The sequence below is a fragment of the Melozone crissalis genome, unplaced genomic scaffold, assembly GCF_028551555.1.
Source record: "Melozone crissalis strain CALT ecotype California unplaced genomic scaffold, PUWL_Pcris_2 ptg000017l_1, whole genome shotgun sequence".
In the NCBI taxonomy this organism is placed as follows: Eukaryota; Metazoa; Chordata; class Aves; order Passeriformes; family Passerellidae; genus Melozone; species Melozone crissalis.
This window is the reverse complement of record NW_026535795.1, coordinates 4475363-4502690: the sequence shown is the minus strand read 5'-3', so window position 1 is coordinate 4502690 and position 27328 is coordinate 4475363. Positions and strand designations below refer to the sequence as shown.

The 27328-nt window shown below is 44.5% G+C and overlaps 1 protein-coding gene across 1 annotated transcript in view; it reads right to left on the bottom strand.

The window, feature by feature from the left end:
• CDH4 (cadherin 4) overlaps nucleotides 1-27328 on the bottom strand; it is a 415458-nt gene that overhangs the window by 80701 nt on the left and 307429 nt on the right. Inside the window, exons 5-6 of the mRNA XM_054274637.1 lie at nucleotides 16022-16177; nucleotides 6928-7072 (exon numbers count right to left, since the gene is read on the bottom strand). Coding sequence (XP_054130612.1) covers nucleotides 6928-7072; nucleotides 16022-16177 — 301 coding nt within the window. The remainder of the gene's footprint in view (nucleotides 1-6927; nucleotides 7073-16021; nucleotides 16178-27328) is intronic.

Genomic DNA, 27328 nt, shown 5'->3' with positions numbered 1-27328 from the left:
AAGCAGCATTTTCCTTCCAAATGATATTCTTTCCGTTGTAACTGATAGCTACTGTCATTCTCCTTCACCATAATTTTTGTAATCATTGGCAAATTTTGACCTTTCAAGCGGCTAACCTAATTCATAACGGATGCCACTTCCTAATTAGCAGAGACATTGGATTTTCAGCTTCAGACAGGGCAAGAGCCAGCCTAATGAGAATAAAGAGAGTGAGCAGGTCTGGAGAGACAACAGAGAGAGCTGAAGAGGCTGCTGTCACCCAGGACGGAAATCAGAGCCCCCGATTGTTAAAAATGGAATAAATACCTCCGGAGAGCCAAGGAGCAGATGCACTGACTGCAGCACACACGTGGCCCTGGCCAGATTTGGAGATCACTCCCCTCCAGCAGCCTGCAGCTCACTGAGACCCCTGTACCCACCACAGAAACCCCACCAGCCAAACATCAGGGTGGGCAAAGGCACATCCAGCTGCATAAGCCCACCAGGTTCAGCTTGGCTGAGCTCCTGCACATGCATCCTCTCAATTTACAGGGCTAATTTAAAGAAGGAGGAAAGCATGGCTACTGAGGACAAGAGATCCTGAACATCCCCACTGAACTGTGCTGAACACCCAGGTTTGATGCTGCACTGAAGGCATGTGTGACTCCAGAAATCAGGCAGCCCCAGCTGCACACAACCTGACACTGAACACATCCTCCACTGCAGTCCAATTCCTGAATTTTGACACTAGAACACAATACAATATGAAGTGGTGTAATATAATATAAATGTTATTATATATATATCATAGTATTCTATTTGTAACTGCTGGTAAAAAGGAGGCAGAGTGTAGGCTATTACAGTGTTAGCTGTAACTCGCTCCTACATTGGTGTCAGACCATGATTTACACATTCTTTCCTTTACATCAACATGGCCTTCTTTTTATTTTTTTTTTTTTTGAGGGAAAACCCACCAGTCTTGGGATTTGCATTTTTTTTTTTTTTCTTACTTACAGACCTATAATTCACTTCCTTGCTCTTGGGACTGGATGCTTCTGAAAAGGAAATTAAGAGCATAGATTTCATAACCACTCACCTCGAAAGAAAATGGAAAGCACTACCACATGAGTCTGCAGAAAAACAATTTCTTACCTTAAAATTGTGCTTGGCTGAGCAAAAGAACTTGGAAAAGAATATTGTCTGTGTGTAATGTGTGAGAGAATAAGAATCAGGTTGGACAAAGCCATTTTTAATAGCATATAAAGTGCAAGGGTAAGAGCAACACCTGCCCAGGTGCAGGAGATGACACTGCCATAGAGGAATATATTCAAGCTTGGGATGGATCCAGAAGTAATGCACCCAACCTGTGCATACCTCTGGGATGAATGGAAGAATCCACTGAGTCCTACTCTGACCCTCTGGAATATTTTGAATATTTTACCTGTGCATGATCTCTCTGGAACATTCAGCATTTGCATTATTTTAAGTTTCTAGTGCTATAAACCAGAATGTGTGGCAGCCCCATCCATGAACCTGCTCAGCTGCTCTCTTGAACTGGGACCTTCCTAAATGAAAACTTCTAAAATTAACTAATCTCCAAGCTGGAGGAAACATATTGAATGTTTTGACTGTGAGCAGTGCTATGGCATTTTTGGAATGGGTTGCAGTGGCAGGAAGAAGGATTCACTCTGTGTCCTATTAACTTTTTAAAATTAAACATCTTCTCCTCAGATTTCAGGCCCTGCCAGCCAGCTACACCTGCTCTGTTCCTTCACTGAACAAACACCCAGGCACACCAGGCATCTCCTCATGAATTGCACTGTCAGGCTGGAAAAGAGGAACCAGACAGAACTGCAGAATCCAAATTCTCCCCATGAATATATATACAAATGCAACTATATGCCTTAAAAGATTAATTTCACATGCTTTAAATTGCAGTTTAATTTGAAAACTAATTCAGCCTCATAATTGGCTTTCTGTTCAAATCACTGAGGCTAAAGATTTAAATTCTTAATATTCAGATGACTTTCGAGTTTCTGGCCCCATCTGTGCATTAGTCCATGGTGTTAATCTCTGAGGGAATCTCTGCTGGCATAGAAATAAAATAAACAAACTGGGACACTAGTAGAATAATCAGCTTTTAAAATCCTTGGGTTTTTTATATACTGTTTATTTTTTATGAGATTTCTTTAACTCGATTTGCCACATATAGATTTGGCTCCCAGCTGTTTCATTTTTCAAGTGGCATGTTATCAACAATTATTCTATCAGAGTTCCATGGACTCAGGAGGAGAAAGAGAAATTTTAAATTACAACATTTCTCATGTAAGAAATACTAATATTCCTTTATTTTGGAGGACTGTCTATACTCAGAACTCTTTCACATCATTCCTAAGAAGGGTGGTAGGAGAAAACACAGCTCCAGGAGAATGAAAGGGCTGTATAAAGTTTAAAAGAAGTCACTTGGACTTGTGCTATTGACTTGAAAGGGACCAAGATGCATCCAGAGAGTTAGTGAAGTGGAAAGGATAAATGGGAATGGAAAAGGCCAGTCTGACAGGAACAAATTGTTTTGGAGAGATGAGTTAATTTTTGACAATCTTTCTGTTAGAACAAAATAGATACAACCCAGAGCAAAGCACTCAAGTCGCTGCAGAGCATTTCACATTGACCTTTTCAGAACTGAACACTTCAGTTAAGTGAGACATCCACATCCTTCCACGAGGAAGGGTCTGCTGTGGTTATAGCAAAACTAAGCTTCTGCAGAGATGGAAGTAATCCTTCTCCATCCCACTACTGTTTTGTGACTAAATTCCCTTTCTTCTTTCATATTTAAGCATTTTCATGCCATCTCATTGAGTAATTTTTTTAAAACTCTAAGAGTTTCTCCAGAAAGAGCCCTACCCAAGGTCACTGCCTGCATCCTGCACACCCAGCAGTACAAGTCCAGGGGCTTGGGCTCACAGAGGGGAATACCCCACTCCAAATCCCAGAACCTTCCTGCTGTAAGGAGCTGGTGTGGTGCAGCTGGGAGGTGTGGGCATGGGAAAGGCAGCAGAATCCTTGCAGGGCAGGCAGTGCTGGGCAGCCCAGCCCTGCACCCATCCCGCTGTGTCAGCTCCAGGAGCGCTCTGCTGATTAAGGCTGCCAGAGGGAGCCGGGGAATTTCAGCCCCAGCTTGCAGCTGCATTTTTAAAACTTGGCCGTGTGTTCTTCACACAGAGGCAAAGTTCAGAGGCAGAACATTATTCAACATGAGTAAAATAGGGTCTTTTAAGATACACTTTCAAACAGTGGCGCGTTAAATCAAAACAACGCGCACAGGGGGAGAGGGAGGAAGAAAGATGGTCCTGTGGAAAAAAAAATCCTGCATCACTACTCCTGTTCTGCATTTTTGGAAGGGGCTGCTTTTACACATTTTAAATTGCCCAGCTACTTGACCTGAGGCTAGATCAGCTAGAAATGCATTAAACTGTTTTTCCAGAGAGCATCAGAAAAGGAAAGAGATGTAATTCAGTTTAAGAGCCAGCACATCTGAGGATGTCCAGGGGCCAGTTCTCACTACAGAGAACTTCACCAAGAGTGAGCTCCTGATTTCAAAAAGACTATGCTATGGCTCAAGACACTATTTCAATTAAGTTATTATAATCTTAGCCAGCAACAACAACCTATTATAATTAATAATACTTGATGATTTCTTTTCTATTCCTGTCAAGGGTTGCTTCAAGGTGACTTGCAGAGAGCACGCTCCTGGGGAACCCAGGCTGAGTGCTCTGCAGGCTGGGAAGCCCCTTCACTTAAACCCCATCAGACTGTCTAATGAGTCTCTTCACATCGCTGCCAATTCTTCCAGCTCTTGGACAATTCTGTGTATCTGTATTCCAGGCTACAGCAAACTTGCTCCTGCGGGAGGCTGAGTGCCCAGCAGTGTCACACCGTGCTGCAGGCTGGAGCACGCCTCCTTCTGCATTCCCTTTCCTTGCTTCACTCCACCCTCTTTTGGCTTGTTCACTGTTGAGGCAGTGGGTCACATCTCACTTGGCCACCCTCCATCCCTGCCAGGCTCAGAGATGAGGCCACACTCCCTGTTCCAGGTCAGCACAGCCCGGCCCCAAGCAGGGACCAGCATCCTGCGGAGGGACAGGCAGCCCTGCTGTGCACACACACAGAGCCCTGCCTCTGCTCCAGCCCGGGCCCTGGGAGTGCTGGACAGCTCCTCAGGGCCCTTTCCTGCTCACTGGAACAGAATCTGCTCTATTGATCCCACTGGAGCCTTACCAGGGCTCTCCCTGCAGCTCAAGGTCACTGTGCCCTGCTCAGCCTCTGCTCAACAGCACATTTGTGATGGTCTTGCTCTGCAAAATTTCCATGGGTAGAGCTCAAGCTCCATATATCCTTTTTTATCTGGGCTTTTTTCTTATTAAATCTGGGCAAAATTCTGACTGACTTCAAACAGCCATTGGCTGCTCGTTCTAGCTGCCCTCAGAGCCAGCATTTATTTGGGGTACTCTGATATCTCTCATCAGAGGTGTGCAAAATTAAGAACATTGCAGATACTGTTGTAATCAAGTAATCCTGCATTTTTAATCACAGCCATTATAAATGGGCATATGGAAGATGTGAGAAATAACAATTGCACAGGATATCAAGGGAAGCATTTTCAGTCCTCAGGCATAGTTCAGCAGCACTGAGCAGAGGAAAATGAATGCTGAACTCCTGTAACATATAACAAGATTTTTTGGTTTGCTTGAAGCATGGATATTCACACATACGCAGATATATTTTTATAGATGCATATACATCTCTAACTTACTGTTGAATCAGTACTGAACAAATTTTGCTGTTACCTCAAAGAATATGCAGTGTCTTTCATTTCTCAACCGCTGCCAGAAATAATCACAAATTCTGGTAACGTATTTCTCCTCTTGCAAAGGCTGGTGTGGTACCTCCTTAGTTGTTACAATATTCTGAGGCATCTTCAACTAATAAAAAGTTTCTAAATATTTGCAAGATCTTCCCTTAGCTAAATACATTGTCTACACTTGTCTCTGCACAAAAGAGGGACACATAATTTTGAGGCAAAAGAGGAGCTTGCAGATATTCCCTTTAACTCCATGACCTCTCTATCACTTTCTCAAAGGCACAAGACCATGTTTCTTGCCAAGCACACAGAATGAGGGCCTCCAATACTCAAATTCCTAGGAGGCTCAACAAAAGCAAGGAAGAGAAATTCAATACTAATATAAACCTTTAAAAGAACACCGATTAAACAGGAGAGAGAGGAAAAAAACCCCTGACAAATACATCAAAGACAAATGTAATTGCTTTTGAATAAAAACAGATTGCTTTCTACCTTCCTGCCTTAAAGGCAAGCACTCCAGCCTGGGACAGAGAATACCAAAAAACACTGCTAGAAGCAGAGGCACAAGTATTTTGTAGGCAAATTATCCTGTTCTATTTAATAGCTCAAAGGCTTATCTGGATTTCAGACAAGAAGAGGATGCAATTTACTGCTTCTCTGACAGATGAACAGAGCCAGTTAAAACATTTGGGAACACTTTGAATATTGATCTGTCCTTGAATAAGATGTAAGAAATTTGATTTGCTATGGAAATGTTGTATCAATCTTCAAACCTTTACATGCCCCAGAGTGGCCTTCAAATGAAAGCTGGAAAAATTCTCTGGGAAGATGTCATCAGAGCTGTCAGCTCAGGGACTTCTTCAAGCAGGACCAGGACCAGGACTTTGAAGCTGGGACATCACCACCCAAAGGAATCAGAAAGGGAGCTTGTACCTATTCCTTGCTCAGCAATAATGTCACATTCTGTCCCCACCGCGTGTCCCCCACAGCTGCCCGTCCCTCTCGGTGCTGGAAGACAATCAATCAGGGCTGTGAATCACCTTGTTAAAAGCAGTGCCCACCGGAGACTTCCCTGTCACACCTCCGGCAGCAGAGCCGCTGTGATAAATGTTTGCTGACACAAACCAAAGTCACGGGGTATTTAACCCCTCAGCTGGCAAACAACCAAGGAGAGAATCCAGGAAAAAAACTCCCTCTGATTTCAGGAGGCTTCCAATTGTACTGGTGACACAGAACAAAGAGTGGATACAGTAATTTTAGTTATACTCAGCAATGAGCTAAACCAACCCTGCTCCCATATTGGGAACTGCAGGGTTACACCACACTTAAATAACAAATCAACAGTGGAGTTGGAAATAGAACATTAAAGACCTTTACAGCTCTGTTTCTTCCAAGCATATAAATGTGCTCATGTAAAAATCATCAGTTTTTCCCATACAGCTTACACCCTCACTGATTTTTCACCCATAAATTTCCTGTAATTCAACTTCAGGTCTTTCCCCATTTTTACCCTCTGTTAGAATAGTCTGTGGAGACAGAGGATGAGCCTGCAATTTCAATGTCAATATTCCCACTTCTGCAGGTTTCCATCAGGTCCCATGTAAGAAAGTGTTTTCTTGAGAAAGAGCCTTCTTTGGAGTCTGACTGGATGCCAGATATTGAGTTGGCAAATGACTGAATTAAATATCAAGGAGGAGGATATTGAGCATTTGAGACACAGGGTCAGGGAAAGGCCACTGCCAGGCTGGCTTTCAGTGCTGTGTAATTCGAATAACAGCCCTGTACATGTGCAGTGAATGTATGGGAATGGTGCTACAGAACATTACAAAACTGCTGCTTTTACAAATTCCACAGCCAGTAAGGGACCACCAGGACCCAGGTTCCCTCCATCCCAAGTCTGCACTTTCTCTTCATCCAGAAAAAGATACACAATGGGATTGTTCTCACCTCCATCAGTCTTCCACCAGCAGCCAGCAAGAGCAAACCTCTCCCTCATCCCCTGTGATCCCAGCAGAGCCCAAGCCACCACTCCACAGTGAAAAATCTGAAAAATCTGTGAAAATTTGAGATTATACTTTCAACTGTACCTGGTTTAGAGCCTTCATCAACAGATCCATTATAGACTTGGTTGATGAACTCCGGCCTGTTGTCATTCATATCAATCACATAGATGTAAAGGTCAATGGGATTCTCCACCTTGTTTCCATTCATGTCCACTGCATGAGCCCGGAGCTGGGAATGAGCACAATGAAAGCACAATATCAGCAACTGGATCTGTTGCAGAGTGAGAGACTGTTTTGCAAGGATTGACTTTACATCATAAATACTTCCTCAAAATTGAATGGAGCCAGTATCTAATTCCAGCAGAAAGCACTGACATGGTTTCCATCTACACTCGACTCACAGTTTTTCAGAGCTTAATATAATATTGAAATAATATTTTGAAACAGTGATTGTCAGTGGAAACACTTCAACTCTGGTGTAGTGATGCTATCTTATCCCCTTCACAACTCACAGACCACTCTATTTTAATTTTTAAGACATATTGAACCTCGTCTGACAATCTGAAAAGCAAATTTTGCCTAGTTCCAAATAAAGTGAGGAAATGATTTTGAGCGAGAAGTTTCTTATGGGAACCTGCAGCGTTTCACACCCATAATACTGGGGATTAGTAAGCGAAGAGATTTCAGCATGATCTTAGGGATGTTTATTCTTTGTTTAATCATAGTCTCCAGGAACAGCAACAGCTACCGACCCCATTGCTCTGTGCACCAAAAGACATTTCAAAAGTCCCTTTCCTTCAAATAATGGGAGCCCCCGTGGCACTAAGAATGCAATTTCCTTAGGCTTCAATAAAATACCCAGTGCTGAGGCATTTCAATAACCAGAGCCACAGTGTTAAGCCCTCAGTTAAACTGGAACTGCAGCTTTATCTTATTAGCAATAACCATCAGTAATAATGCCCAGAAACAAGAGCATCTGTTTTCTGAACAAAAGAGACAGATACAGCATGTCAAAATGAGTAATTAATAAAACGAAGCAATCGCAATATTCAGGAACAATCAGTAACCAGGTGAAAAAAATGGATACTTTTCTCATTAGAGGGAACAGATGGCTACTGTAAATGGTGTGTGGCTGAACGGTGTCGGGAGAGCTCCGACAGTGAGGGAAGGGCTGCACAGCCCCGACCTGGCTGGACCTGGGGAGGCTCTGCAGATTTTGGCCACCCTCCCTGTTCATCTCAGCCCCTGTGAGCACTGCTGAACCTCCACCCTGCCATGAGAACAGGGGATGGCACTCGGGATGGTGTCACATCCCACAGGGCTGGCGGGCTGGGGAACTGTCAGAACCCAGGACATTCCTCTGACTGCCCTGGAGGACTTGAGACCCTGGCGAGGGGCTCAGAGACCTTGGCACGGAGTCAAAAACACCTGTGCCTTGGATTTTAGCCCATGGAAACAATTACCCACTTTGTGTGAAGATTTACAAGCCACAAGAATTTGAGTAGAATAATAGTTAATTGATCACAGGGTGAAGAAGTTGAATTCTGGGGATTTAGAATGGGGGTTCAAGAGGCAAGATGGAGGGATCTGGGCGTGTCCTCTTCTTCTTCTTCTTCTTCTTCTTGGCCTCCACCTTCTGCTGTGATGGTGACACTTCTGGACTGGTTTAGAGACAAACTGTCTAACACAGGTGATAGGTATTGGAAAATTATTGTAAATAAAGTACACGTAGTTCTTAGTATAAAAAGCCAACACCACCCAAGGGCGGTCAGTGTGCCACAACCCGACCTGCTGGACAGATCTCAGCAGGTCAGAGAAAGAATGTTATAGATAAGGACAAATAAACAACTTTGAAAAGCAGAGCCAAGGAATCTCGACTTCTTCGGTGGCGGGGCTTGGGAAAAAAGACTCTAATACCTTGAGAGCCTTTTCAATCACAGAAAACCCAAGAGGGAACCAAGGCTTCAGAGGACATCAGCTTCACAGAGTCACAGAGTCACACAATGGGCTGGGCTGGAAAGACCTTAAAGCTCATCTAGTTCCAGCCCTTTGACAAAGGCAGGGAACCTTCCACTAGACCAGGGTGCTCCAAGCTCCATCCCCACTGTGCTTGAACACCTGCAGGGATGGGACAGCCACAGCTCCTCTGCCGGTTCATCTCCCAGGGCTGGCTGGGAGATGGGGCTGAAGGACAGGGACACCCCAGCTCTGCCATCCAGCAGGATGGAGCCTCTGGTCCCTCCCAGCAGTTCCCCACACCACCAGGCTGCTGCTGGGAGTCAGAGCTGACTTTACAGGGAGGTCTCCAGCTCCTCTGATGCATGACAAATAAATGTGCTAATTGCATTAGCCCTGGTTCCTGTCTTTCACTCTTGCTGTGCTGGTGATTGATGCAACTTTCCCCTTCATGTATGGTGCTCAGAAGTCCAGAGCTTAGCAAAAGGAGCTGCACACCATTAGGATGGGCTGGATTAACATTTAATCAAGCAAAGAGAACAAACTGCCACATGAAATGAGCTGGGAGAAAAACACTTTTTTTTTTCAACGGAAATTAAGCAGCACGTTTTCTTTAAAGTCTGAAGAAGTCCAGATTTGCTTTCAATACCGGGTGTACCATTTGTGTTTCATGACTTGCAATGCTCTTAATATCTGCATTTCTTTCCTACATAGGAACTGCTTTGGCTCCCACCTGTTGAGCTATCCTTCATCATGTCAGATGTAGCAATTCAATAACTTTACAGTCAGAGGTCAGACTGTCTTTGAAAAAAAGTAATTCAGAGCTAAAATTAAAGTTATTATCTTCAAACTGAGGCAGCATTGGGCTCTCTCTTACAGCATTTCCAGCAGCGGAAATGGTTCCATTCAGAGATAAAGCAGAGAGCAAAGCTGGTATCTCCCCCCTCAGATCTGACTCTCCCCCTGCAAATTTTTAATTACATTCGATAGCTTTTGTTTGAAATCTCCAGGAGTAAGGGATTTCTCAGCAATGCACATCTATCTGCTTGTTGCACTCACCGAGCACATGTACCCATCAGCGCATTACTGCCTGCACTCCAGGCAAAAAAAAATTCAATAAGCAAGACTGCAGGGATCTCATCAAACCTGTGGTGCCATGCTCAAGTGTCCTGAGCCCAGCACCAGCACTGGGACAAGCCATGGGAGGCAGGCAGTGCTGGGCACTCTGCTGTGGTCACTGCTGTGGTCACTGGTGTCCTGGCTCAGCATCTGCATTGCCAGGAACGTGGCACCCTCTCTCCTGCTCCTTTTTTTGGCCTGGCTTCAGCGAACATTTCTCTCCTTTTGTGCTTTTTTGCATTCATTTTCTCTGCCTGTTCTCTCAGAACAACTCTCATGTGCCAATGCCTCCCTGTCTCCCACAACATGTGGCCTGCCTGTGGTCAGTGCCAGCTGTGGCAAAGGGAGAAGGGAGTCCTGAGCCACAGGGTTCAATTTCAACTCAATGGGAGCTCTTCCTGCTAAAAACCATTCCTTGTTAAGAGACAGTTCCTCACTAGAGACCATCCTCAGCAGAGAGAGCCAAGGGAGGAGGGACTCCAGGGGGTCAATCAGTCTGCTGGGAAATTGGCTGGATCTCCAAGGCTGATCTACACTACATTTCCCTTCCTTAATTCATCTTCTCCTGCATTCTTTTGTCCTACTTTAGGCATTCATGAGGCATCCTCAAGCTGGACAACACACTTTGTTCTGGAGCCATTCCTCAGTGGCTGAGATGGGGCTGAGATAGGGCTCATTTCTGCGAGGCACAGCCGGAGCCCACGCGGTGCTCTGTGACCAAGCCACCTCTGCCACCTCTACTTTGGTGTAGAAGTGATGGAGGGCATGAAAAGCAGATGCATGGGAGTGCTTTGTAGCACTGGGCAAGGCACAAAGGGTGATGGTTGAGCTCCATCAGACACACACATAATTTTTGAGCTGGAAAACACACCAGTGCAAGGTCAGCATCACCTGAGCCATGGACACATGCCAGACATGGGGCATGCACAAGTACTCAAATGGGAGCTGGTGCATGCCTTAAGAGACAGTTAAGAAACATTTATAAAGTTAGCTTGAAATATTTACACTCTCCCCAAGAGGAAGAACATGACAGGAGTGAAGAAGGAATAAAATCAAATTAAATACCTTGCAAAGAATTCTGAAAAATTAATACACGTAGCCAACTAATCTCTAGCTGATGCATCATCTGCTGCACCAGCCAAGGAGCTGGCTCGATATTCTTTAACAAATATTGTTTAAAAGTGTGACAATTATTGCTATCATATTCAGCAGCAGCTACTACAGGTCTCTGAGGTTTTCCTACTGACAGTTTCCAGTGTAAATGTAGCTGTTGGCATACAAATGATTTAGTATCATGATTATTGATTACACTGGAGGCTGGTGGTATCTGAAGGTAGTTAGTCAAAGTCAACACAGTGAATTGTGTTAAATATGAATATTACTTAGGCACTAATACTACTAATACAAATATACATTATCAATCAGTGACAGAGCCTCTAAGCAATAAGCATACAATGTCATGCCTAATTTGTGTGCTCTTAATTGTGATTAAAAGTTCAATTTAGAGCATTGTGACTCAAATGGCTGGCATTATTCAACATGGCTCAAAATACTGGAATTATCCCTTCATTTGTAGTAAAATTGTTTTGTTCCTTTGCATTTAAAACAACTCTCTGTCAGTCTATAACCCACCTGTTCTGCTCTAGCCATTTCTGAGGGAGTATTTCACCAGCCTGAAGCTGACAGTGCACACATGTGTCTGGAACTGGATTAGGACTTGCTTCAAAGTTTCCCTATAATGCATATTACTTGAGTATCATAAGCAATGATTACTTACTGACATGTTTATGCTGATGTCTTTTGAAAACAGAGCTTGAAAAACGTCTTGGAAAACTAAGCTACCAATTTTCTATCCCTTGTACTTGCCAGGCCTAACTGCAGCTTAATATGAAGCTGGTGTCTGGATCAGAAAAGACATTCAGAGCCACTAATTCTGTCAGCAGCACCAAGGGGACCTGGGGAGCGCAGCTAAATGAGGCCAGGAGAACTCATGCATATTAAATATCACTACCTGCTGCACCTTCCTTGGCATGCAGGGAACATCCCAGGGGCTGACTGCAAGGGGGGATGCAGCACACACACAAACCTGCCACGGTGAGAGGGCTGAGAAATGTGGGGATGTGCCCCATGGATGTGTGTCCCATGGATGTGTGTCATATGGATGTGTGTCCCTTGCTGTGTGTCCCATGGCTGTGTGTCCCATGGATGTGTGTCATATGGATGTGTGTTCCTTGCTGTGTGTCCTACAGATGTGTGTCCTATGCTGTGTGTCCCTTGCTGTGTGTCCCATGGACGTGTGTCCCATGGCTGTGTGTCCCTTGTTGTGTGTCCCATGGCTGTGTGTCCCTTGTTGTGTGTCCCATGGCTGTGTATCCCATGGATGTGTGTCCCTGGCTGTGTGTCCCTGGCTGTGTGTCCCTTGCTGCATGTCCCTTGGCTGTGTGTCCCTTGCTGTGTGTCCCACAGATGTGTGTCCCATGGCTGTGTGTCCCTGGCTGTGTGTCCCTTGCTGTGTATCCCTGGCTGTGTGTCCTTGCTGTGTGTCCCTTGCTGTGTGTCCCTTCACAGTATCCCACAGCTGTCTGTCCCTTGGCTGTGTGTCCCATGGATTCCTGTCCCATAGATGTGTGTCCCATGGCTGTCTGTCCCCTGGCTGTGTGTCCCATGGCACTAATGACACCAGGGTGGCTCCCAGGGCATCACTCAATTCCACCTGTGCAGTTCCACGCCACATTGTGGGGTTGGTTTAGTGGCTGCAGAGCCCTTTTTGATTTTCTCTGCTCGTATTTTCTCTGTGTCTGGGATGCCTGTGAGGTCCCTGGGGAGTTTGTGCTCTGGTCTGGAGTGCAGACACAAACAGATGAGGCCGAAATACAGCTGAACTTGTTATCATCAGCACACAGCACCTGGGCAGGGGCTCTGAGTCCCAGAGGCACACACATCTCTGCATACCTCAACTTGGAATGATCCTCCCTAAAAGTTCAAGAATGATCACAAAAACAGGGGAAGTTCTGCTGCAGAACTCCTGATCTAATTGGAAAAAAATCTGTTTCACCTTAGGGAACGAGGCAGGTTTCATCAGACAAATGGCTTGCTGAATGCAGAGTGTTAAAACACTAGTATTTTAAAAATGGTAGTCCTGAAGCAATACAGATAATTATGCATAAGAAAATATGTGTTGAAAATGTGGGAGTTAATGAAACAGAACTCTTGATAAGTAGCCTTACAAAGACTTGCAAATTATTGTTCTTTCTTTTATAATTAGTTTTTAGATTACCTGGGAACAAAAGCAGCAAGGACAGCACTCGAGAGTGACAGAGATGCTGAAAAGATTTGGGTTTTTTTGGGGCTGCAGAAAACCTGGAGCTGTGTAAATGCACCCACCTTCAGCTGGAACACAGGGCTGCACAGAACAGACACAGAACCCATGTCCTGCTGGGTCACAGGGAGCACTGGTGCCTTGCAGCTCCACTGACATTCTCACTCAAGAGCAAAGCTACTAATTCAAGCTAAAGGAAACCACAGCAGATCTTAAACAAGTTTAAATGTGGCCAAGCTCTGTAGTTCACATCCAAACTACACCTCAGTCTGCTCTTCCAGCACTCAGTTCAAACACCTACACTGCTCTTCCAGCACTCAGTTCAATCCTGGCTACATGTTGCCTTTCCTATCAGTTAGAGACTGGGCTCTATGAAGTGGCATAAATTCACTGACTTCTTCAAACCCTCCACTAGCCAAAACTTTGGACTTTATTTTCTTTCTGGAAATGGGCCAAATTGTTTCTTGTTTCCAGACTGATCATTCCTACTTTTTCTTCTCCAGTGTTTGGGTCATTGCTTTGTGCATGGTGTATTTCTAAAGGCTTTGCAAAGGGTTAATAAATGAAAAACTGATGGTTCAAGAAATCATCAATCCATTGCTACTGAGGCTGAAGGATCTAAAGGTCATTTACAGACACAGCTTAAAATATTCTTCATCACTTTCTACTATTCTCCTAAGAAAGATTTTTCTATCATTCAGTATTCCTGTCTATAAGGTCTCATAACATACTTATTCTCTCTATAAAATACATCTTCCTGTAACCTTCAGAGTATGAATATGCTTATTTACATATGGATGCCACTAGTTCAAGGTTTCTGTGAGGAACAGCAAAGGCTGGAAATCCTGTGGTATGTACAAGGCAGATTCATCCCACCACTTTTGACAAGGCAAGAATTCAATTTGCTGAATTCACTGTGACTGGTAGGTTCAGTTCATCTTTAAGGGGCACAGGTTTTTTTAGGATGGAGGATAAAATTTGTTTCATCTCATGTTTTTGACTGCGAGTGTCTGATCGCAGACATCACAGCGGCTCCATCAAAAGTCTTAACTTTTTTATTATTGACTAGACTGTTATAATAACCTGGCACTGCTGAAACAATATCAACAACGCTGAGACGACACATGCTTTATCTCAAATATTTCTTCTCCAAAACAACCTCTCTTCATATTTTCCTAGGCACAACAAACAAAATAATTGTTCTTGTTCACCAAGTATAAAATAATTTTTCTTCAGATCTCCTTTTACCCAGGGGAAATCTCTTTTTCCACCCAACTAAAGAGGTAATCTATTTTCTTTATCTTTTCACCCCAGCCCAGAAGCTGTGTCAACATGGTTAACTGGATACCTGATAAAGCTGACAGAATGTGCATCTCCGACAGCGCTGTTCGGGACGCGGTGTCACTGCAAGTGACCCGTGCGCTCTGCTGGCACCACAGCCTCCCTGGGAAGGGCCATTACCATGCCAGGAGATGGGCTAGGGCTGATAGCAGCCCATGAAACAGCCTCTCACAACCACTCCAAGGGACGCAGAAAATGTTTGAAATTTTTGCAGGGCTATCATGCAAGAGGCAATCTATTCTTTTAGCAATTTGTGGGACTGGATGTGCTGTGCAATTACACTGTGCAATATAAGAGCTGGGATTTATATCAAAACACAGCAGTCAATTACACTGTGAGCATTCTGCAGGTAGAGAGCATTTGATGAACTAGGATAGCACGAGGCACCATCACTTTTGAGTGTAATTAATCTTAATTAATTCCCTGATATTTAATATTAGCCTATCTGCGTATTTAAAAACCTATCTGACACACCCCCATCATACTGCCTGAACATCTCCTGGTGAATTAAAGTGAAAAATAACTATAGCAATTATTGCATGTTTAGATGCAGTAATGATTCTTAAATGAGTAATTTCCCAAGACATGCTAATGTAGTGACTGGCTTCTCATGGTTTTGGGTGGTTCAGTCTACACATAAATTTGCATGGATTTAACAAGCAGTGTGAAGTTGCACCATTTTAAACAAATGACTCTGTGTCTGAAAAAGACATCAGCTTATCTCCACTTTCATATAATCACAGAATTGTTTAGGTTGGAAAAGCCCTCTCAGATCAAGTCCAACTGTTCCCCCAGCACTGCCAAGCCCATCACTCAACCATGTCCTCAAGTGCCACATCTATACAGCTTTTGAATCTCTCCAGGGATGGTAACTTCACTACTGCCCTGGGCAGCCTGTGCCAGAGCTGGACAGCCCTTTTGGTGAAGAAATTTTTCCTCATATCCAACCTCAATCTCTCCTGGCACAATTTGAGGCCATTTCCTCTTGATCTGTCACTTCTTACTTGGGAGAAGAGACCAACCCACATGGCTACAACCTCCTTCCAGGGAGTCACAGAGTGGTGAGGTCTCCCCTGAGCCTCCTTTTCTCCAGGCTGAGCCCCCTCCAGCTCCTTCAGCTGCTCCTCACCAAACTCACTCTCTCCACCCTTCCCCAGCTCCACCACCCTTCTCTGGACATGCTCAATGTTCTGTGGTGAGGGGCCCAAAACTGAGCCCAGATTTGAGGAGTGGCCTCAGCAGTGCCCAGCACGGGGGGACAATCACTGCCCTGGTGCTGCTGCCTCACTACTGCTGATACAGCCCAGGTGCCACCTGGGCACACCTGGCTCACGTTCAGCTGCCACCACCCAGCACTTAGCAGCGGTTTGGCTGATCTAGCACGCCCCATCTTGAACCCAGCAATTGTGGGCCCAGCTGGCAGTCAGGATGTTGGATGCTCACGTGGTAGGAAGCTCTCTCCTCCCTGTCCATGGGCCGTGTCACGTACATCCTGCCGGACACGGGGTCGATGTTGAAGACCTCCATGGGCGGCTGGTCGGCTCCCACTCCAGTGATGCTGTACCTGATGTGGATCTCCTTGTCCTTATCCGAGCGGATCTGGAGGAAATAACAGAGACAGGAACCCATCAGTTCTGGACAAAAGCCATATGGGTGTTTAAGCAACTTTAAAGGATCTGAGCCTGAAGGCTGCAGAGATGTAATACCACTGTCGGTCCTGACAAGGGAGCTGAACGCCAAAGATTTGGTGAAAAGCCATGAAAAGTACATTCCACAAAGTTTCAGTTGATTTGCTCCTTTTTAATTAATGAGAAATCATTGAAATTGTGACTTTTCAACTGAGATGTGGAAGACCCTAAAATGCACAAAACCCACTGTTTACATATTACTGAAATTCTGATCTCCTGAAAGTATCCACATTTTTAAGCCATACCCAGAGTCTCCCAGCCATTAATCATTTCTGAAAACGCTGTCTGCAAGCACCTCCATTGTATTCTCAGTCCTGGTAACTGTGCACAAAATACTCCCATGAAATTCAAAGAACGGGGCTGTTTGCTCCTCTTTGTCCAACCCTGCTGGCTTGACAAGGCCAGCCTGGGAATGCCCAGTGGGATGTTACCATTTTATGTGATTATTTGTTGAGGAAAAATATGTTTTGGACACTGTTTCTGAAAGCCCTTCCCTCCTGCACCTTGAGAACAACACTGCAAGCCGAGTACAGCACAGTGAGTTCCATGAACCTTGGAGACAGAGCTGAGGAAAAAAAGAAGGGAGGTTAATATGTTGTCCTAGCAACCCTGACTATCTATTTAAACACAAATTTAATTTTCTGATCAAATGCTGAAAGAAGTTCTTGCAACAGCATGACTATTCCCGAAAGAAAGTGCAAGGTACAAATAAATTACCACCCCCTGCACCATCACTAAGTGTCTTGGCACTGCAAGAAGCGATGTGCATAAATTTTTCCTTAACAGGTCTATGAATACAACGAGGCAGTGGGAAGATAATAGAGCCCTCGTAGCTGAATGCACGTTGGCATCTCTGCTACAGCAGCTGCACCCTTGGAGGGGCCTGAGTGAACTTAGTGGGATCCTGTGTCCCCCAAACTGCCTGGATTTGGGGAGAGAAGGTCATTTCCCAAGGGAAGAGGAGGCTTTGCTTGTCAGGCAAAGGAATTGAGATGGGGCTGTGGGCTGCTGCACACTCCTCCCATATGTGACCTCCTGCTATTCCTTCCTCTCCTGACACAGGAGGCTGACAAGATGCTGAACGTGTCGGTGCAGGGCAACATCAGATCCCTGGCTCCCAGAATCTCCTTTGATACCTTTGTCCAGATCATTACCAAGTTTGTACACTGTTTTCTTTGTACTTCCCCCACCAAGCTGTGTGCTCCTGCTAATGGCTAATCATGTCAGTTATTACAGGCACCAGGATTGATCTGTGTGGCACCTGCGCCGCTGGAGCTGCAGGTCAGGGAACAGACACAGCTCCATTTGTCTTCTCTCCAAAGGATTCTCTGCTTGTTACACTGTTAGCACTGAGAAAACTGACTGGACTTACACTGGTATAGTCACTTAAAAGAGGGCCTGGGGACACTGAAAGTGCCCTCATGCTGCACAGGAAGATTTGTCCAGATTTATGCGGGGCTAGAGGATATCTGGAAGAAAGACCCAAGCAGAGAAGCCATGAATTCAACCTTCATTAGCAAATCTGTGGGTGAGGAAGGGTGCACTAAAATCAAGCACTGCTTGCACAACTGTGCTTTCAGTGACAGCATTGCCACCAGTTTGAGAGCTGAAGATCACAGTTGCCATTTTCAGAAGGTCAGTCCTGCCCTGCCAGAGGGAAGGGCTGGAAATCGAGCTGGTGGCAATGTCTGTGCAGGTGCACAGCTCACACCAGGGAGTTCAAGCTCCAACCCACCACATCCACAGCTGGAGCCAGGCTTAAGGTAAGTGGAAACAGGAAGACACTGCTGGACCTCCAGCTCTGAGCCAGGGTGGGGTTCCCACCTTACAAATTAAGAAGGGTAAAATGTGGGACACGAGGCTGTGTGTCTGCACAACTCCACACAAACTATGATGCAAATTTACCCTCAAAAAAGGTGGAAAAAACCCTAAACTACTCAACAAAGGTACTTTGCACTTCTACCCAGCCCCAGCCTGGCTCAGCTATGGCTGTGCTTGAGCACAAACACCAAAGAGCTAAGCAGACACTCCAGGGAACCAAAATGGGGGCAGTTTTAACCCAAATCACAGGAGGGAAGAGCCTGTTAGTGGACATTTTTCTGCTCTATTTCCTGTTGCATATAGTACCCAGATCCCATTGTGATAGAAGCATTAGAAATGCATAGAGAGAGACAGAAACAGGGAAAAGGAGCCTGGATTTAAATATTCAGTGCTAAAGGCACTATATTTTATTTTTGGGAAACGCAGATAAACAGAAGCTCTTGAAGAAAGCTATGTACAGTTTAATAAAGTGCACGCTATAGGATGTCCTTGCAGCACTTTTATTAGCATTAATAGGGTCTAAGCTGTCTGTATGTAAATCATTGCAGATCTAGGAGATGAAATATATCATAAGACCTACAGCCAATTATACTGAGAGAAATCCATGAGCTAATTATACTGCATTGAGCAAAACAAAGATGGGGGAAATATACTGCAAATATTCAGCAAAGACTCATTATTTGCTGTTAATTGCAATCATAGCACAAGGGTTTGCCTCCGACCTATACTTAAATCCATTTCCAGTAAATATACAAAGGTGTGAAGTGTTCAGAAAAAAAATAATGTAAGAAGTAGCACTTGTCACAGAAAGTTGCAAAGACCATTGACAATGAAGCATAGTACATTTTACTACCAGGGAGATGTTTATCACACACATGCTTTTTATATTGGAGCATATAATTTTATCCTCTTAATGAGATTAAAAAATAATAAAAAAAAGATTTTTTTCAGTAATCCTGTAACATTTTGACCAAAGGTTTCATTTGCCTAATTCCCAGGGTGCAATTTTTTAATCTTGTTGAGAAGTTAAGAACATTATCTGAACACAATGCAAGGTTTACTTCTTTTGTTGAAACGGTTCCTGGAGCAGTTTACAATAATAATAATAATAAAAATAATAATAAAGCCCTCTCTATTGCCAAGGAGATCACTAAATCAGGAATAAAAATTACAGGTTGTGGGGATTTACTGGTTCAGAAGGGAGTTACTTTTTCCTTCATTCAGCCTGGGAATTGTGAAGATGGTAACAGATCCATATGATAATCTTCTGACTGGAGAACATACACATGAATTTTCCTTTCATTTATCTCTCCTTTTATAATGCAGTCAAGAGGTATGCAGGGCTCTGGGTTACAGAACAGATGGCAGAGGGATGGTTTTCCTTAGCTGCATTTATACATTTTTTACTCGGAGAACCCTTGGAGCTTTGAGCTTCTCCAGTGCCTGGCATGATACAACTCCGCATATGATGATGTGAGCAGGATGAATGATGATGGCTGATGACTGTCATAAAAGGAATTTGCTTGCAAAGCAGCTTTTATGCTCTAAAAAGTCCCTCCGGGATGGAGCTTGGAGTGGATTGATTCAGTGGTGAGGGAAAATGTCCCAGATCAAAAGGCAATTTATGTTGGAAGATGCAATCCCTTGTTCCCATCCTACCTCAGGAACATTTTCCACGCAGGAACCCTCAATAACAGTGACAGATACAAATGGACCATCTGGAAGTGTGGGAGCAGCCACCAGAGCCGCAGGGGGAGCAGCAGCAGAGCCAGGCCCCTCTCTGGAGCTGCCATCCAGCCAGGACAGGGCGGCCCTGCGGCCCAGCAGGGACTGCCTGCAGCTCAAACCACCGAGGAGCCACCCGGAGCACTGCAGGGCTTGCAGCTCACAACCAGAGCACCCAGAGTCTGCCTCAGCCCTTCTTCCTACAAAGCAATCCCAGAAAACAGGAGAAGTGGTGTGATTTCACGAGGTGGGGATTTCCTACTGCAGGCTCTGATCTAATAGCTAAAATGTTTGAAAATGGACATTGCAACTCCTGAGACAACGCAGGGCTAAGCCCTTCCAAGCTGGCCTCTCCTTAATGTCACATTTAGACAGAAAAGCAGTGTTTGTGGCACAGGTTGCATCCTGCTTTTACAGATAATATCTTAGCGGTCGTGCATCTCTGTCAGGATTTACTGGGTAGCAAAACCATTCCCACAAACTTCACTGGTGAACAGAATTCCAAGCGGTGAGCTCCTCTAAGGTATCAGATTTTGTCACTGTTTTTCTCCTGCTGATCCCTCGTGCTCCCAGCACTGCCCTCTCTTGCTGCTGGATTCCCAAGCCCTCCTCCCTTGCCGTGGCAGTGACAGAAGCCACCAGAGATCCACCAGAGATCCCTGCAATGCTCCCAGGCCAGGAGCAGGGCTGGGACAGAGCATGCAAAGCTGTGTGGTCAGCAGATTGGAGGGCACCACTGAGACCATAAATTGTACAGCTTTTGGAGCACGACATTGCCAGGAAAAGGAGTGTTCCAATGGAGACTGTTTAGAGAGCAGTAAAGAAAATGCCTGGAGGGCCAGGAAATGGGGTGTGTAAGGAAAAGCTTATTGAACAAGGACAACTGAGCCTGCAGAAGAGGCGACTGTAACAACAGTACTGCTGTACCTAATAAACTACATTTAGAGAATTTCAAAAGGTCTGGGTTCTGCCCATCCCTGCACTGTGCCTGGAAATGTATCTGGGAAAGCAAGCAGGACATTTATCCTCTGTTACATTTCCCTTCCACAGAACGAACCAGAAAATAAATTTCCCTTGGAGTTCTTTGCCTTGCTCTACAACATATGGAGTCAAAAATGACTTCAAAAAACACTAAGTTTACCATACAGAATAGTATGCAACATTTGCACTAACATGACCTGAGGATACTTAGACTTGATTTTTTTGTTTTATAAAACCCATTATAATTATTAATGAACACATAAAATAATGTAAATGATAAGCAGTAAGTGTCTTTTACTATTAAGCTCTTAGCTATTTTGCCCATTAAGAAAACCAAATTAAAATAATTGAAGATTATAATCTGTCATGCATTCAAAATGCTCCATAGAAATTCAGGCAGGCAAACATATTCAAAGCCTTTAAAAGAGCACACTTAAGAGTCAGTCTAAGCATTCCAGGATTGGCTCATTAATTTTAGTGGAAATATTTTAATTCAACTACTCTTACTGTTTATTGAAATCTTTGCTAAGGACTTATTTATTTTTAACTGAATTTGCAATATGTTTAGGACTCATTTGTATAAAAGTTCTTAACTCTTATTTCACAGTTGTTTTAGAAGCCAGTAAAGAGACACATCTTTAGCCCCGTATTTCCAAACAAATTACTGCATGTTGCTGAAAGAATCACATATGGTTTCAATAAAAAGATGCAAAAGTCAAGCAGAGAAAAATTAAGACAGATTTGGAGACCCAACCAGGTGAAGGTAACATTTAACTTCTGTCTCTTTCTATCACACTTGCCAATGACCCCAAGCTATGTCCTAGGAAGAAATGAAAAAAAACCCTAAAACCCCAGAATATCCTCTAAAACACTTCTGTCTTCAGAGGAAACCCTCTCTTCTGTGCCTTGCAACCCAGCATTTTCACTAACCCCAGCCCTGGGTTTAACAGCAGCTTGTCCTTAAGTGTTCACCCACCCCAGGACAAAATGACCATTGACGGAGCCAAGTGTCCATGGTGGTGGCATCTACAAACAAGGTTCAGTAGGGAAAGACCTCTGTGGGAAAGAAAGAAGGGATGGAATTGCACATTTTAAATTGGGTATTTCTTTTTTTCCTCACCTGGGACTGGTTGCATCTCACACACGATTTTCTAAAAACTTTGTATCTGGTCTCAGATAAAAAGAAGTCTTTCAAGGGTGAAATCCATCCTCCTAAAGGCTTAAGCATACATCATATTTCCTGGAAGAAGTGGTTTTCTTTTTCCACCAAGAGAAAGAGAACCAAGGACTACACCTAGACTAGAAACCAAATTTCCACATGGTTGAGATTCACTGCTAAGAACTTAAGTTTCTTCCTTAAAATACAAATCCAAAGCCAAACTGTAAAACGTTCCCTTTGCCTCAATGGCTGGATCTCTCCCATGTCAGGTTAAATCTTCCAGCTGAAATCTCTGCAAAGTGATTTCTAATGTTATTTATTTTGATGATAAGACAGAGTCCAAGTAGTGCTCCAGAGAGATTCAAGCTGTCATTTCAGCCATTAATGTAACTGATGATGCAGCCTGCATTAAAGAAACGAAGCTATGAGATGTTTGAACCCAAAAGAGGAGAACCTCTCCTGTGTGCCTGGCTTGTTCTGTGGGACCTGCAGAGGAGCCCATTCCTATCCAGCCTTCCCCATCCAGCCCATTCCCATCCAGCCATTCCCATCCATCCCATTCCCATCCAGCGCATTCCTATCCATCCCATTCCCATCCAGCCATTCCCATCCAGCCCACTCCCATCCATCCCATTCCCATCCAGCCCATTCCTATCCATCCCATTCCCATCCAGCCATTCCCATCCAGCCCACTCCCATCCATCCCATTCCCATCCAGCCATTCCCATCCAGCCCATTCCCATCCAGCCCACTCCCATCCATCCCATTCCCATCCAGCCCATTCCCATCCAGCCATTCCCATCCAGCCTTTCCCATCCAGCCATTCCCATCCAGCTCTCCTGCTCCTTTCCAGGAGGATTTGCTTCCTCTGCACGCACCCTGCGAGCGCTTGGCTGAGGTGCTGCGCCAAATGTTCAGCTGCTGACAGCTCCCAGCATTTCACAGGTCATTTGGCTTCCACATGGCTCCCTCTGTCCAAGGGCTCCTCTCCAACCGTGCTGCTCCCTTCAGGCCAATTACATCCACATGGACACACTCCTCTGGAACCTTCCCTATGCCCATGGGGAGTTCTGATAGTTTTCACTCCTTTCGCTTCCAAGTTTTTTTGAATTGTTTACCAGGATTTTCCTCCTCTACCTGGATGGAAATGTAACACTGAGCAGATGGGGAGCAGCATATCAATCAGGCTCAATAAGGAGCTGGTAATGCAGTGGGAGAGAATTTCTGCCTGCAACTCTGGCCAGTAACTGTGTGTGACCCCACACATAAGCACAGGATGGAATTGAAGTTGTCAGACTCACAGTCTACTTCAAAACTACCATTATTCTGCTTGGGATAAAAGTGAAATAACAATGCTTTTGCCTAGAAAACCAAATTCTGTACATGATGAGATGACACGGTACAAGCACAGAGTACCTGGTGTGCAGCAGTGCATCCAGGCCAAGGATTTGCTGCAGCTTAACTCTACTTTCCTACCTGCTGAAACAGCAAAGACTTTATGTTTTAGCTTGAGTTATCCTGACACAAAAAGACTGAAGTCTGCAGGGCTCAGGGGGGCAATCTGCTCTGTGTAACTCTGCAGCTGGTCAAAGTTTCTGAGTGGTGACTTGGGACTGCCAGAAGCTCATGTCAGGTCTCTGTCTTTACCAGTGAAAAACTCAGTAAACTGCAAATTGTTGCATGGTCTTTGTGATTAAATAATTAAGTAATTATTTATCTCTCCCACTCACTATTATAAAGGTGAAGAAGCCAAGGCCCCCATATCAGGAAGTGGCCAATGCTAATGGATCTTCCCCATCTAACAGTAATTGATATGGCACAGATATTTCTAAAGCAATATGTGCCTTTCTTTGGGCTTTCTGCAGCCTGAGAACTCCACTGTGGAAATGCTTCAGACTGTAGCATGGCAAGAGAGAGGGAGGAGAGCAGCTCTGATGGGAAAAGAAGATTACAGAACACCTCCACGTGAGCAACATCTTATCACTGCCAGAACCTTGATAGCAGAAGCAACAAAACTAATTTTTACTACTCTTTCCCTTATCTCTCTTGCAAGAGAGCAGATTCTTCACTGCAGTGACTGAAGGCATCCCAGTGGAGCTGATGTGCTGCTATCAGGTGAATTTTGGCCCTGAAGAACTGAGGCTGGTTCCTGCTGTGCAAGATGCAAGGGGCTGATAATGCCTGGCTGGGATTTGAACCAGATGCACAAACCCTCCTCTGCTGCAGAGGATGCTCTGTGACAAAAAGCGAGAGGAAATACACCTGAGAGCTCAAAACACACTGTTCTTACTCCTCTGACAGAGGAGCTGTGACAGGCAGGAGAAGATCATCCTTCATAATCTATTTAAGAAGGGCTACCCACTGTTTGTGTGCAGAGGGCACCATCCTGCAGCACCTTGGTGCAGCTGACCCCACTGCTGCCTGTGATGGCTGTGCCCAAATGAAGACAAAGTCAAGAAAAACAAATCATGGCAGTGGGAATTTGTCCTCATTTCTTTTTGAAGCGTATGTCTCCTGAAGCCTCATGTCCTTACATCATGTCTGCCACAAAGCAAGCCTGGAAAAGAGAATCCAGCACCTTTCTGGGTAAAACTGAGCAGGAAACTCGAGTGCTCAGTGCAGAAGATAAATAAGGGCAGCAAATATTGACCTGCACAGGAGTAACCTGATCACTGTAACTAATGATTGAGCCCCTCAGCTGATATAAATCAGTGTAGACTCAGTAGCTTCAAACAGAGGCACGCTAATTTATTTCAGCTGAAAATCCAGCGCATGGCATTTAAAAATTCAGCTGCACAGCAGAAGAACAAGTGAAGAATGATCTTTACTCGACCCATGGCAATTTACCACAAGCAGCATTCCTCTTGGAAGGACAGTGAGCTGGGAACAAGCATTCAGGGGAGAACAAACACCCTGGTGTCCTCAGGAAGGAAGTTTTTCCCAGACTCAAGGGATATAATTGGTCACTGTGACCTTTGCTTTTGTAGTGGGCTTGGCTTTGCCAGAGTCATGCACTGAGCTCCCAGTGCATGATGCCTGCAGATATCCCTGATCATGGAGAAGTGGTGCTGTGGCATCACTGTGAGTGCTGCCCTCAGCATAAAATAAAGCTTTTGGACCTGCCTGCAAATAGCTAACAATGGGAAACAACAATAAAACCCTCCAGTGCGTCTATTTTGGAGAACAAAATCTGCTGAGGCTTGTATTTGAGACACTACTTTGGGATGCTTGCAGAGCAGGATTTAAAGCTCTGCAGCTCTCAAAGTCTCTCTAAAAAGTTTAATTACAGGAAAAGCAAACCTATTTGTTTGTTATGTAGGGTAGATTACATGGCACAGCATATACAGAAGTTATTTCAATGGTCAGTAAAAGGCAACACCAATGTGAGGAGGCAGGGAATGAAGTTCTGTCTGTGCACCATGGGACTAAAAGACATCAGTGCAAGTCTTGGTTTGATGATCCTGAAGGATCCTGTCCAACCTGAGGTACTTTATGTTTCTATGATTTAGTGACCAGTGAAGAAAGACAGTGTGAGATGTCACTGCTCCTAGGACTCATCCTCTTTTGTTACACAGACAAAATATTGAATCCTCCTGGATAACTCTTCCCTATGGCCACATTCTGCCCATGGATGCACACATATGTTTCCTTCTACACTGGACACTCCAGAGCTGTATTTTCCCTTCAATAAACTTGCAGAACAAGAGCTCTGTGGTCAGGAACGCCCAGAAGGTGACAGCAAACATCAGGCTGGCTCACCCATCCTGCACAGCTGGATCCAGCCCGTGCCCAAATGCACACATCTGGCGTGCAGGCCCACAGCTGCATGCAGGACACAGCAGCTGCAGGACACACTGCCAGGCTCATGCCAGCTCCCCTCTCCTGTGCCCTCCCACCACCTCCCTGCAGCCCCTCCCTACGCTCAGGGTGCCCCAGCAGCTGCAGCTCCTGCACCAACACCCCGAATTCCAAGGGTGCCTTTCCCTCTGGTGTGGGTGTCCTCAACTCAAACACCCATCACTTGTGTAGATGTGCCTCCTGCACCAGGGATGGGAGATTGCCTTCCAGGAAATCTCAAACCTGGCTGAACTCTGCTCATTTGGAACGAATTCACAGGGCTGGATTTTTGGCAAGTTTTTCCTCTTTCGTTAACTCTGTTTCTGTGTGGGTTTGATCTGAGACCCCTGCTTGCTTTGACTTGAATTCATGTTAGACTTATTCATGTGACTTATTGATGTGCTTCCCATCCACACACTTCTAATGCAAGAGGCAGACAGGCCAGCTTGAGGACATGGCACCAGAGATTAAAAAAGAAAAATAAAATAAAAGCAGTAATTTCTGACACATTATAGAGCCTTTTCATATCTCACTTCCATTTATGGCACATTCTGGTTCTGGATTTAACTCTCCAAAGCAAGTAACAGTCCTCAAAGATCACAAACACAAGCTTCTCACCCTCCAAAAACCCCAACAACAACAACTGCATTCAAATAATCAACGATTTTAGAGTCCAGACTGGTCTGGGCTATCTGTTCTTAACTCCCCTTTTAACTGCAGATACTCTGATAAACATACGCAATTTCTTGTTTAATTTTCTCTTTTTTTTCCCTGCAGTATTATTAATTGATAATTTAATTTTTGATCTGGTGAATTACATGCATTATATGAATTCACCATCAGTGAAATGACAAGTTTAGAGCAGAATAGTTTAGGTAAGCAGATTGTCAGTGCTTATGGCTGTAAGACATAATTATGTACAGCCAACTGTGTAACGCGCTTGAAAAAATTATAAGCCTAGGCACAGAAATTAAAATTATTTCAAGATGAAGTTGTACAAATACAGCTGCAAAAAGCTGCAAAATCCTATTAATTTATGCCAACTATAGTGGGTAGTGAAGGGGGGATCCAGCCCCCACCTCCCTGCCAAAAGAAGTTTAACACCCAGTGAATAAAGGGCTGGGTGTTTAAACAGAAGATTATTTCAGCTATTCTTTACACACTCATAAACTTGTGGGCATCAGCTGGTAGCTTGGTATGAGGACTCTCAGCGTGTCAGGGCAAACATTAAACGCTAAATTACCATATGTCAGCTCAGGGTGGTTAATAATTCTCCTGCATCTTGGACAACTTGAAGGTTTTCCTGAAATTGCTGTCAAATCGAATCTTTCCTTCGATCAATAAAGGAGCACAAGGAAATCCACTATTTGTGGTGTCAAAAAGAATAGATTAGCAAAATACTGTAAACGCAGCTGGCAGGGACAACAAACTGCATTCTCTTAGCTACAGATACCCAATAACCACATCAATACTTCCAGTGAGGGGATCCACAAGAGGAAATGGCAATGTCTGCTCATCACACACCTCCTGCTCTGCTCT